Consider the following 12,826-nt stretch of genomic DNA (forward strand, 5'->3'; position numbering starts at 1 on the left):
CAAACAATAATTTAAAAGTCATCATTAAGTCCCATGCGAAAATTTGGAAAACTAATTAAAAAACTTATTAAATTTTTCATCAACGGATACCCTTAAATATTTTGCAAAAAAAAAGGGGGGGAGGGAGTTATAACGGTAAAAAAAAAATTGAACGTCTTTTAAATTGTTTTTGATTGTAACTGACGTTACTATAGAAACTTTATGAACAATAAGGTGCTTGGATTATGTGGAAAGCGAGATTCCTCGATGTTTAAAAATGGCTTTTTATGGCAACTCACAGCCGTTATTGACGAGCAAGGTGTTAATGGTTATTTTATTAACTTATCAAAAATCTTTTCTTCATTTTTGTTTTGCTAGTTTTGCTTGGAGCGTTCTTGGTCTAAAAAAAGTGATGCAAATAAATATGTATCTAATCATTTCAATTTTGTTTCCATTCCTCAAAAAACTGGACAGTGGGGATATTTCGATAATTGGGAATCTGGAATCTTTCTTCATTGGCGTCAATATTAAGCTCCTGCGCCTGCGTGAGAGGTATTTTTCTTTGCAAATCTAAATAAAGAGATAGGAAACATCTATTCTATAGGGTTGCTATAAGTCAGCAGGGTCACCAAAATAAAATTATTTATGCTAAAAATGAGACGACAGCGCCAGATTCCCAATTATCGAAATATCCCCTGGACATTTTAACAGCTCATGTTTTTTCGTTGCTGTCAGGGGCGCAACCAGAGAGAGGGGGGGGGCCGTGCCCCCCCCCCCAGAACACTAATTTGAACAATTTTTAAAAATACTCTTTCTTTTTTATTATTGGAACGAAGATGAACACGCTTTGAGAAAACGAAGTGTTTCCAAAGTAAGCAGGGATGATGAGAAGTCATTTAAAACTTCCCCCTCTTTCCTTTCCTTCATTTATTTTTTCTGTAGTTAGAAACTAATCTTTCATTACACTGCCTATTTCTTCGGCTACCGCAGAGCGATCGTTTTCAACATTGCGCCGTCTCAAGTCCTATTTAAGAAGCACAATGATGCAAGAATGCTTAAATAGATTAGCACAGCTTTCTATCAACAAAGATATAGTTGTAGAACCAGATGAAGTTATTCAAGAACTAACCAAGAAACAACGACGGTTAAACTTTGTATTGTAGACAATAAGACAAATTTATAAGTGTACATATGCAATGTGGATATTTAGGACTCATCAAGTGTAAGATATTTTATTGATTATTTTGTTGTATTTTTAAGTGATTTCATGCCTTTTTTTTTTCTTTCCTTGAATGATCTTAAAAATATGAATAGTTTAGAGCTTTTGGTGATAACAATTCTTGTGCATTTTGATTTATTTCATTAATATAGTAAACGAAGTAATAAGTATTGATTTCCATTTATTAATTTGAACATCTTACCACCATATTGTTGTTTCAAGTACTTTAAAGCTTATTCTTAACGTGATTTAAATTCTGGCATAAGAACAATTGGAATTTTTAATTAACAATCAGAAAACGAAATACTTTCTCATTAGTATAAGAAGAAATATTCATGTTTTACAAGAAGAATGAAACCTAAAATAAAATTCTCAACTACTCTAAAAAAATACCAATGAAGCTAATCGGCTCATCAGCAGAATGGTTCCTTTGCTACAACGGCAACCGGGGGGCACTAAAAGCATTTTTTTCTTGACGTCATCGGTTCTTTGTCTTGTTCCTAAGCTAAATTACCCACTTCCCCAGAAAACCCAAACAGGGACGAAATTCCAAGAAATTTAGACGGAACTAGACAAATGATAAGTACATTTCGATAGATTTTAAACAGGTATATTCTTAGAATTTGCATCTACTTCAATGATACAAGGGCAACCAATGTTTTGGAGACTGCAGAGAGGAATATTTTCGCACACTAGCGAAAAATTAAGAATTGCAATAAAGCTCTCGCCTTATACCCCTCTCATTTCATGCCCCCCTTCCCCCACCGTATAGTTAATTTATCAATTTTCCTTGAAAAAAAAAATTGTATGTTATATATTGTACAAGAGAAATATGTGTGCACATTTTTTCTTGTTCCATTTTTGAACTTGAGTATGATGCTTGTTTTCAGCACAAGGCATTTTTTTCTCCAATCATATATTTACACTTAGTCATTTTGGAGAGGGTCCAGACCCCCCCCCCCCCCCTCGCCTACTCCACTGTCCTCGGCTGGAATGACTGAGCTGATGGTGTATTTCAGAAGAGTTATGGTTTGGTGGTCAAGGCAATTTTTCAAAACTCATGGCATCACATTTTTTCCAAAGGTTTCATTGTCCCCCTCCCATAAACTTAAGTTCAGGACGTCCCTGTCTGTAATCTTCCAAGCTGAAATATTTTTCCTTTAAATATTTTAAAGCTAAGTTTTAGATTTAATTTGATATGGCAAATTAATAACATAAACTTTCATCTTTTACATTTATTCCTGGTTAGATAAAAAGTAAACAATTTGATAACGTACTGTCGAGCACCAAAAATTGACCAACCTAAAATCTGCCAAAGTCTAAAATCCACTTACAGAATTTCTCTTCATTCATCTATTTTTTTAGCATTTTAGGAGATAAATATGAAGCATTTTAAAGGCAATAAGTTGTGTTATTGAGCAAGACTAAAGGATCATTTATGCTATATATTATTAAAAAAACTTAAATTAGTTTTTAAAATTAAGTTTTCTAACCGTTTGAAAATTGAGCTGCAGATCTACTTTCAGAAATAGTTTCTCAGTTTTTATGATATTAATTTCATTGCATACATTTTTAATATCTAGTATTTTTCACCATGTATAGTTGCAATATTGAACTGAAAAAAATATGTGTTTTGTTTATTTTGTAAGTTTACTATTTTGCTTTAATAAAAAAAAAAAAGACCATTATTTTATGGCTCCAAAATTTGTCAAATATCAGTGTGGGATCTATGGTTTTTCCAAGCCAGAGCAAAAAATTAAAACTGCTGCCTTGCCCATCTTCCTTCAAGTTTTTATATTGAGTGTTAAACAAAAATAAAAATAAAATAAAATAAAATAAAATAAAAAAAAAACACTCAGAAATAGGGTGAACTTATCACCCCCAAGAAGTTGCTGCTTGGGTTAAGTGTTCCTGGCTATCCCCCCCCCCCTCCTTCCATCCCTCCACTGATTTCGCATTGCCAAAGTCTTAAATCTACAAAACCTCTGATTCCAAGCTGAACGGATTTTTGTATGGGATGTATTTGATGGGGGATGATGATTAATGGAATGTATCTGGGATAAAGTGAATTTGAAAAAGTGAATGTGTTAAAAACAAATTTAGTCATAATTCTTTGCATTCTTCTATTTCTACAGATCAGCACTTTTCCGTTAAAGGTATGCCACTCAGTTTGCCAACTTGTTTACCTTTTACCTTAGCGACAATAGAAAAAATATTCAGTAAATTACTGCCCATTAGCCAGGGCTAAAGCAAAAATACATGAAATACACCACCAGCTCCGTCATTTCCAGCCGTGCTTATCAGCACTCAGGTCTGGTCTGTGCTAGTTTTATATTAGCTACCAGTTTGTTTGGCACTCTTGGCTTCCTTAAGAGGTTTTCCATCTTCAGCTCAGTCACTTTCCTATGCTGGGCTGATGAGTGCTAATAAGCACGAAACTGCAGTCATCAGCTGGAAATGACTGAGCTGGCAGTGTATTTCATGAATAGAAAAAATGTTCAAAGCAGTTGAGGATGTCTGCAAGTACTATATATCAACCCTAGATTTTAGAAATTGAAGATGTTGAATGTCACTTACTGCAAAATTTTCAGTTTGCAATAGCGATAAAATATTTTAAATCGCCAAAATTAAAAAATGAGCCAAGTGACATAATATCTTTAACTGAAAAGTACCAACAAAGTGTATCACTAATTCAAGCTAACATTTCTTTTGTCATTTTCATAAGTTTTTTTTTTTTTTTTTTTTTTGAGGGGATTGGATTAACTTTATTGAAATTATAGTCAAAATTAATTTTGTACTCACAATGATGTGTTTCACATAAGTTTAAAGTATTGAGACTGCTTCTTCTTTGAAGGTGAAAAATGATTTTCATCGATCACAGAAATTGGTCATCAATGATGGACTTCTTATGGAACATGATGAAAAATGTAATAAGAAATTGAATTATGTATCAGACAGATTATCAAGAGGATCTACAGATTTTAGAAAACATGTAAGATATACAGCATTTCTCATATTTTCAGATTCATTTCTTTCAAATTAAATTCCATTAATTGTTTTCCATATGAAGTGTTGCTGATGAGTTGTGCTCAACCTGAGCATCTGAACTTTGTGACCATATTGAAGAGAAAACTGCTATTCATTGCATAATGATAAAAAAAATTCAGTTGAACTCGGTTAATACGAAATGCCAAAAATTCACGAATTTGTTCGTATTAACCTTTATTTGTAACAACCGTGAATAAGTAAAAAGAGAAAAAATAAAAAATGTGAATGTAAATTTAAAACAGAATTGCTTTGCAACTCATTTACAATGTCTATCTTTTCACAAATGGATAGTGCTTTTCTTTTTACGCTTGCCATCTTTAGCTTTTAATGGGTTACCAAATAAAGCAATATTCAGTTTATCAGTAACGTGTGACTGCCAGACAGGATAGATACAGCGTAGTTTTTTTGCACAAACTAGAGTAAGCTAAGCTTATTTACAGCATGAAATAACTTGCTTTATCGATATTCTAGAACAAACTAAATAGAAGGTTCGAAATTAGTGGAACAGTAATTTTTATTGTGTAAATTTTTTTTAGCCATAAAGGTGATAATGGGGGAACAGGTGGTTATACAAATACAAATACAAAAGTGACGACCAGCAACAGGCTCTGGGCCCAGCTAAACTGGTCCTAGTCAATTTACAATCCCCAGTGAAGATCAATGGCCCTCTTAAAACTATCTACTCCCTTGTTCATTACCACCTCTCATCTGTCCACTCGCTCATCTGTTCATTTATACCCAAATGAACAGATAAGACAGTTTTATCCCCAAGCAGACTGACCTGTCCAAAGCAAAATAGTTGTAATGAGCTTTAACTCCTTCAGAATAGCAGCGGCCTTGGCTACCACAATAGCTCAATTCAGCATAGAGTATTCCAGCCCCTAAAGAGCTAACAAGTATGCACTTGGAGTATGTGTTCAAGATTAAAAAGAGGCAAGGGATATAAAGGATAATTAATAGATAATGCCTGCGTTGACAGCAGTCTCATAGGCGTGGTGCGCATGGGGGTCACCAGGGGTACCGTGGTACCCCCATTAGCACATAAAAATGAAAGTGGATACAAAAGTGGCGAAAATTTTACATTTTTAGGTTCATTAATTTCTTACCTCGTAGGGTTTAAAAATGCTTTTTTACTCACAATATTTGAAAATTATCCTTAAGCGAGCAAGTATGGGAGCCTTTCCAAGCATAATTTCAACCTCCTGGTACAGTGGTACCCCCATTTCTGAAGCCCTGCACACGCCTATGAGCAGTTTCATTTTCACTTAAAATTTTCGGTGCCAACCTGAAAAGGTAGAATATCTGTCACTACTTAATGGCTAAAAGAAAAAGGTTGGAAGTTAAGGAATACATGGAGAGCTTTCTAAAGTGACCCAAAATTGTTGAAAAAAAAAAATTAAAGCACTGAATTGGGATTTTTTTCCTGGAAGAGGTCAGAAGTTTTGTCTTAACCGAAACTTTCATTTTGATCTACGTAATATCCCTGACATTTGTAATGTAATTAAATAGTAAACCAAACAAAATTAACAAGGTGCTTGTTTTAGCCATTATTCCATATGAACAGTGGTGGTATTAACAGAGTTCAAGAGAGAGAGTTATGAGGTTGTCCCATATAACGCAATTCTCTATAAACAGCACAACTTCTCAGAAGTAAACAATAGGTTTTGAAGTTAAAAAACTCCCTCTGTTTTGTCTTGCAAACATAAAAATTGTTAGGAAAATTAAATTTGAAACAGTTTTTCATCTTTCCATCTTCATTCAAAGTTTTAAAATGAAAATTAGTGTTCACAGTAAAAAGAAAATACCAGCAGATGGCTCTTGAAAATGCAGCTGTTATGCAAACCATGAAGCTAGCAGAAGTGCAGGATAATTCACTTTTTTTTTATTGTGAAACATATTTATTTGTGAATAACTAATTGTGATATTGCTGCTTTAATACTCATGGCAGATAAAACTCATTCTTTAGTGCTAATATATAGATATATTCTGAATATTAGTTTCAAAATTTGTGAAATGATCTATGTAACGCGAAATCCTGTATAACGCAAAAGCTCTGGTCCCAAGGTGTACATTATAACGATCTACTACTGTACACATAAACAATAATTTTTGTGTTAACTTTAAAAATAATACAGATATAAAACTGATGACCAGCAACTTTGGTCCTATTCAACGTATCAGTCCCCCATGTACATCAAGAAGCTTTTTAAAACTATTTATCTCATTCTAAGTGCTTCTTCCCATAAGCTTCCCCTAGTCGTCTGGTTAAACGAAATTCCAATGACAACAATAATTTTTTTTCCATGGCCACTGTGCTTTATGGACCTATTTCAAAACAATTTTTTATGATGTTACATCAAAGATTGTGAGTTTGTGCCCTAAAGGTCACATGATTTGCAGATTTATGCCAAAATATCACAGTCGCATTTTTTAAGATTGGTCATACCATGTTACAGCAAATGAAACAAGAATTAGACTTTAGACTTGATTTCTGCTGCAATAATAAGGATCCATGTAGAGTTTCATTCCCAAGTAAAGTCCCTGTTATTGTCGTATTGGTAATATATTTGCTTCAATAAGGCTTCCAAACCGCAGAAGGAATTTCGATAGGTACAGAACTTTGATTTAATGATACCCGATTCAACGATTTCCTCAATTTAATGATACATTTCACTGGTCTAGATTTGAATGTATTAAATGTCTACGCTCCTTAATTTAATGATATCCTTGATTTAACGATAACTTTTTTCAGTCAATTGACAGTCGTTAAATTGAGGTCATACTGTATATGTATATAATAACGATAGACTTGGGTGCTGTGAAGAAATCCTAATTCTTTAAAGGGTGCCGTAAGTCGGAAAAGTTTGATAACTCCTGTACTATACAACATTTTCTATTTTAATTAATTCAAAAAACTGTGTCATGTCTCCTCTAACTCTTCTTTGAACCCTTTCAATAAGTTAAGATCTTTCTTAAAATAAGATCAAAATTGAATAGCTTATTACCAGTGACGTTTTACCAGTGATGTTTTTTACATCAAATGTATATCATTTTAAATGCAATTTTGATTGATTGCTGTGCATCTTTTTATTTTAGCATGTATTTATTTTTTCTTGCAGCACACAAAATTGTAACTAATCAAAAAAATTACTAATGAATAGGTTTTAAGTTTTGATGCTTATTATCAAGATGCTCAAAAGACTACTCTTGACAAAGCTACTTTATGCAAAATTCTTTATTATTTGGATGATGATACAATTAAAGTCTGTGAGCCAGATTACTCTTCAAGAATACTCAATAGAGGTAATAATTTTAATACGCTTTTATTAGCTTCATCTGTATGTATGTATGTAACAGAATCTCTCAACTTTCACCTACTTCCTGTGATCAGATTCTTTTGAAATTCAGTATGTGATCTCAGTCTTGATAGCAATGCAATATTCTATAATCAAATTAATTAATTAACCATTAATTATTAATTCATTCTAATTTTAAGCAACCATTTTGCATGAATCCTTTAATGTGAGGGCAAAAAAAATGCTGGCATAACTTAGTATTATATACTGATAGAAAACCCTGCTTTTACAGCATCACATAATATTTGTTTGAATGTTCTAAAGTAATTAGAACATAAATTATAATTGTTTTACTAATTTCATGCTAAAATGTAGGTGAGCCTTCAATTGACAACTCATTGTTGATCACAGTCATTGTCAAACAATGCTTTTATTAAAATCTATCTCAAAGTTTTATAGTAACAAAAACATTATTTCCACACACGTACATTGATTTCTGGTATGGATTAGCTGGATTAGATAATTACTCGACAGGCAATTGATCGGAGCAATTGACTGTTTTAGAGCTTGACTCTTATTATTAATTATTCTTTTTGGAGTTCAAGAGATAGATCAAGGACGTAGCCCTTCCCAAAAGACCCCTGTCCTTTTTTCTCAGTTGTTGCATCTGGCATCAACAAAAATTTCCGAAAGTATAAGTTTTATAAAACCCAGCATTTTCCCCTTAATATTCCCATTAATCGGCAATTTTCTCAGCGCTTGAGTCAATTCAGAACACGAGAACCTCGTGCAACAACTGCAGGTTCCCAATTTTTGTCTCCCTTTTGCTGTGTCGCGTACTCCGACGGAAACCGGGAAATGTCCATTTGGTCTCTCTAACCAACTGGGTGGTGTGACCTTGAAATTCAGCCCCTCTCCTTTGGTCCATTAGATTGCCATCGGCAAAGTAAAAACAAGCATTTATTGCCACTTTCGCCGTTTCAGTCTCATTGACGTGGTTTTCTTCATTTCTTTCTCTTTTCTTTTTGGATTTTCGTGGATTTCATAGACGCATGTTGCACGAAAGACAGCCAGAGTAAGGTGCGTTCCTGTTGAATCAGTAATTGAATTCCAATTCTTTTCTGTTTTAACACGCAGCTTTTATCTGCGTCATACCTATAGGAAACATATCTTGAACAAAATTTTTGTATGCAAAAGAAAATTAAGTTTACCCAAACTAGGTAAGTTGCAGTGCTCCCTTTTAAAGTTTCTTAATAATACAAGCAATTTTACGTATTAATGTGTTTTGCCATTTAAAAACTAATTTTAGATTCTAAGCCAGCAGCGAAAAAAGAAATTCTACACATTTCAAATGTTTGAGGATGAGAAAAAATAATTATTGATTTTTTTTTTCATTTTAACTCTTTACATTTTTGGCATGGTTCATTTCAGATTCATTTTATATTTTGATAAAAAATTTATTTGAACTTTTAGATTATTTTTAACATCTCTCTCCTTTCTCAGTAACAAATTACCTAGATTTTTTACTGATGTTTTCCCCCAATATTTAAGCATGATCATGGAACATATTAAATGCCCAAAAAGAATTCGTGTTTGAGGTAAAATAAATGAATAAATAAAACTTGAAGTTGATGTAACAAACTTTTTGTGGTATCAAAATTTTATAGAAAAATAAAATTGAAAATTACTTGAATATTTTACTGTGATCAGTTTATGAAATTACAAGTTCGGCCATATTAACGCATGCAATAAGTAAGTTATTAGATATTATTACTTTTAATTCTTACTACCGTATTTTCGGGATTAAGCGCCGCGGCGCATACAAGAAAAAAAGTTTCAAAAATGTGGATGCGGCGCATATAATGGGAGCGGCGGGTATAGTGTTTTTTTTTTTTTCCCCGATCAAGTTTTAAAAAAAATCCGAGTTTGCAAAAAAGTTGAACATTTTACCAATAGATGGCGCCACACTTTTCCCTTTCGTTTTGCGAAATGAGCGACAAGCAAAGCAAAGAGGGGTAGCCATGAGGGGAGGTGAGTCAGCGATTGCTGGTGTTGCACCATAGAGAGAAACGCTAAACCACGTGAGCGCTGAATGACGTGAGCGGCGAGGAAGCCTCATCGAAGCGAAGGGGGACGGAGGGTCAAGGAAAGGAGCTTGTTAGCAAGACTAGCAGGGGAGGGGGGTGGAACTTCCAGTTTTCTAAAGGGGAATCACCCCTTTCAACAAAGTGGGTTGCTCGGGGTGGTCAAGTGACCTACTAATTGAAAACTTGTTTCTCCGTCTCCCATCCCCAATTTTATTCACTCACATCGTCGCTTTTGCTGTCGTTCGTGCGTTCTTTTCTTTCTTAAAGTTTTTACATCGAGTTTCATCTGAAATGGCTCCTACTAAACGACTTAAGAGTTACACTGCAGCTTTCAAGTTGGAAGTTATCGCTAAGGCTGAAGCGATCGGAAATCGTCCTGCTGCCCGGGAATTCGGAATTGATGAAAGATGTGTTCGGCGTTGGAGGTCCGAAAAATCAACGATCAAAGCGATGCCGAAGACAAAACGTGCCCGACGAGGAAGATCAGCTCACTGGCCGGATTTAGAACGGGACCTGAAGAAGTGGGTAGTGGAGCAGAGAGCTAAAGGAATTTCCGTTTCGACTGTCCGGATTCGAATAGAAGCCAGGTGCATCGCTGCTAATTTGAATATTTCCAACTTCAAAGGCAACGCGAATTGGTGCTTCAGATTCATGAAGCGGAATCATTTGTCCGTCAGGCAGCGAACAACTGTGGGGCAGAGTCTTCCAGCTGATTGGATGGAGCAGAAAAAAAAGTTTTTAGACTACGTCGAGAAGCTGAAGAAAGAAAACAACTTTCAGCCTCATCAGCTTATCAACATGGACGAAGTCCCTTTGACTTTCGACTGCCCTCCCAACAGGACTGTCACATCTACCGGTGAGAAGAGCGTCGCCATTACAACCACGGGGCATGAAAAAACATCATTCACGTGTGTTTTGGCTTGCACGGCTAGCGGAGAGAAGCTGAAGCCTATGCTGATTTTTAAGCGGAAAACGGTCCCGAAGGAGTCTTTCCCGTCCACCGTTGTCATCCGCTGCAACGAGAAGGGGTGGATGAATGAGGCCCTGATGTCAGACTGGTTTAACGAAGTTTGGAGAAAAAGGAAAGGCGCTTTTTTCCAACCAAGTGGAATGTTGATTATGGACTCCATGGCGGCGCACAAGACCGACCCTGTGAAGGAAGCGGCGCGGCAATGTTTGGCGTCCCTGGCCATCATACCAGGTGGGCTTACAAAAAAGTTGCAGCCCTTGGATTTGGCCCCCAATCACAGTTTTAAGAGCCACATGCGTCAACAATGGGAGTCCTGGATGGTGAACGGACTGCACGAATACACGAAAGGCGGCAACCTGAAGAAAGCGTCGTTCGCGGAAGTGGCGAAGTGGGTAGCTGCAGCTTGGAATGCGGTAAAGCCGAGCACCATAATTTCCGGCTTCACCGAGGCGGAGATCATTCCCCGAGTCCCGGATGTTGCTGCGGAGGACGATGGCTCCGATGACGAGGAAAACAGCCCGGAGCTCGATGCAGACTTTCTAGGACTATTTGCGTCCGACAGCGAGGACAGCGATTTCGAAGGATTTTGAATCGCCGATCCATAGTGGATGCGACCCACTGAAAAAAGCGTGCTTATAGTGGCGCCGACCACTTAAAAAAACGTGGAGCGCCATGAGGAGAAGGGTCCGCGTCCCGCGCTCTGGATAACCAACCAATGTCTCCTCCCAAAGTACGAAAATTTTAATTATAGTAATAATAATATAGTTATGTTAATTATATTCTTTTAAATTTTATTTTCATTTTATTGCAAGTTTCTGAACGTCTAAATTGCGCTTTTAAGTTGCGTTAAGTTGGATGCGGCGCTTATAGCGGGCGCGGCGCTTATAATGGGTGCGGCGCGTACATTAATTTTTTTTTTCCGGCGACGATAATTTTCGATGCGGCGCTTATACTGGGTGCGGCGCTTAATCCCGAAAATACGGTAAATTGTAATTCTATGATCCCAAAAGAAAAACAGTTGGTCAGTTTTTAATTGACGAAAAAATCTCTTATTCGATGTTGTTCCATAAAACATATTTGTATTTGCATCATTGGAATACATTTTCTGATCGTTATTCATTGGCTTTGTACTGAGGAGTTATTTCATTAGCATCTATGCATCCATCTTTAGTAAATTGTGAAGGTAGCATTAAACATAACAAAAAACAGGCATGTGCATTTAACTATAAATTACTAGGTGAAAATTACCTCTACCTGCGTTACAAGCAAAAAAACAAAAAAGGTGAATACGAGGTAAATTTTTTTGAGTTTTTCGTTTGTATATTGCTTTTTTTTATATTTTTAAACTCTTATTTTCTTCAAGCGAAAGATATTTGCTATTTTTTGCAATAAAGTTTTGCTGACATCGTATTAAAGGAAAAAAAAATCATTACCTGCGTTGTAAAATATGATATGTATTGTTGTTAAAATTAACAACATGTTGTTAAAATAAAATTACACAGATGCTTAATTTAATTCATTAAGTATACATTCGATTAATCGGCATGTAAAAGACCCCTTAGGTCGTTTGACTGTAAATGCTCTTGACAAAATTAAATTCCTTTTGCAGTTTCGCATCGAAGAGAGCTTAGGTGTCTCCATCTGGTGGAAATTGGGCATCAAATTTTCCTGGAACATTCACATCCATGCCTTAATGGTGGCATATGAATGACTGGATGCCATATCGTTGGTTCGCACTTGTTCCACAAAAATCTAAAGCCCTCTAACACAGCCCCATTAGAAAGAAAAAAATAATGATAAGAAACGACAATATGCCTTTTTCAATATTTAAAATTTTTTCAAACAGCCCTCACCCTTTGAGGAATAGTGACTTCATTTGAGAACCCCATTTATTTCTTGCTTTTCTTTTTTTTCAGCTTACTGAAATCACTGTGTCAGTTGGCTGAAGAAAAAAAAAATATGTATATATATAAATGGTTGCATCAAAGGAAGCCTCCATCCTTCAAAGAGTTAACAGTTTGTTCAAGCTTTTAATTGATGATTAGGAATGATAATTAGAAAACGGATAAGATTGGAAATATCATTCTATTTCGTATTATCAAAAAAATATTATAAATATAAATGAATAAAAACTAATTCAAGCTTTTTAAATGAAACCTCGTTAATATTTTCGTTGAGAGAGTTGTGGGATTTTGCCTGAAATGTTGTTCAAATCGGACAGGGTTAC

At 35.4% G+C, this 12,826-nt stretch overlaps 1 protein-coding gene across 2 annotated transcripts in view; it reads left to right on the forward strand.

The window, feature by feature from the left end:
• Positions 1-184: 184 nt before the first annotated feature.
• LOC129216974 (EF-hand domain-containing family member C2-like) overlaps positions 185-12,826 on the forward strand; it is a 42,704-nt gene continuing 30,062 nt past the window's right edge. For both annotated transcript variants that reach the window (XM_054851198.1, XM_054851199.1), the window contains exons 1-3: positions 185-298; positions 4,053-4,190; positions 7,408-7,549. In XM_054851198.1, the coding sequence (XP_054707173.1) occupies positions 257-298; positions 4,053-4,190; positions 7,408-7,549 (322 nt within the window). In that variant the 5' untranslated portion in view covers positions 185-256. The remainder of the gene's footprint in view (positions 299-4,052; positions 4,191-7,407; positions 7,550-12,826) is intronic.

This window comes from Uloborus diversus, chromosome 2 (genome assembly GCF_026930045.1).
Source record: "Uloborus diversus isolate 005 chromosome 2, Udiv.v.3.1, whole genome shotgun sequence".
NCBI lineage: Eukaryota > Metazoa > Arthropoda > Arachnida > Araneae > Uloboridae > Uloborus > Uloborus diversus.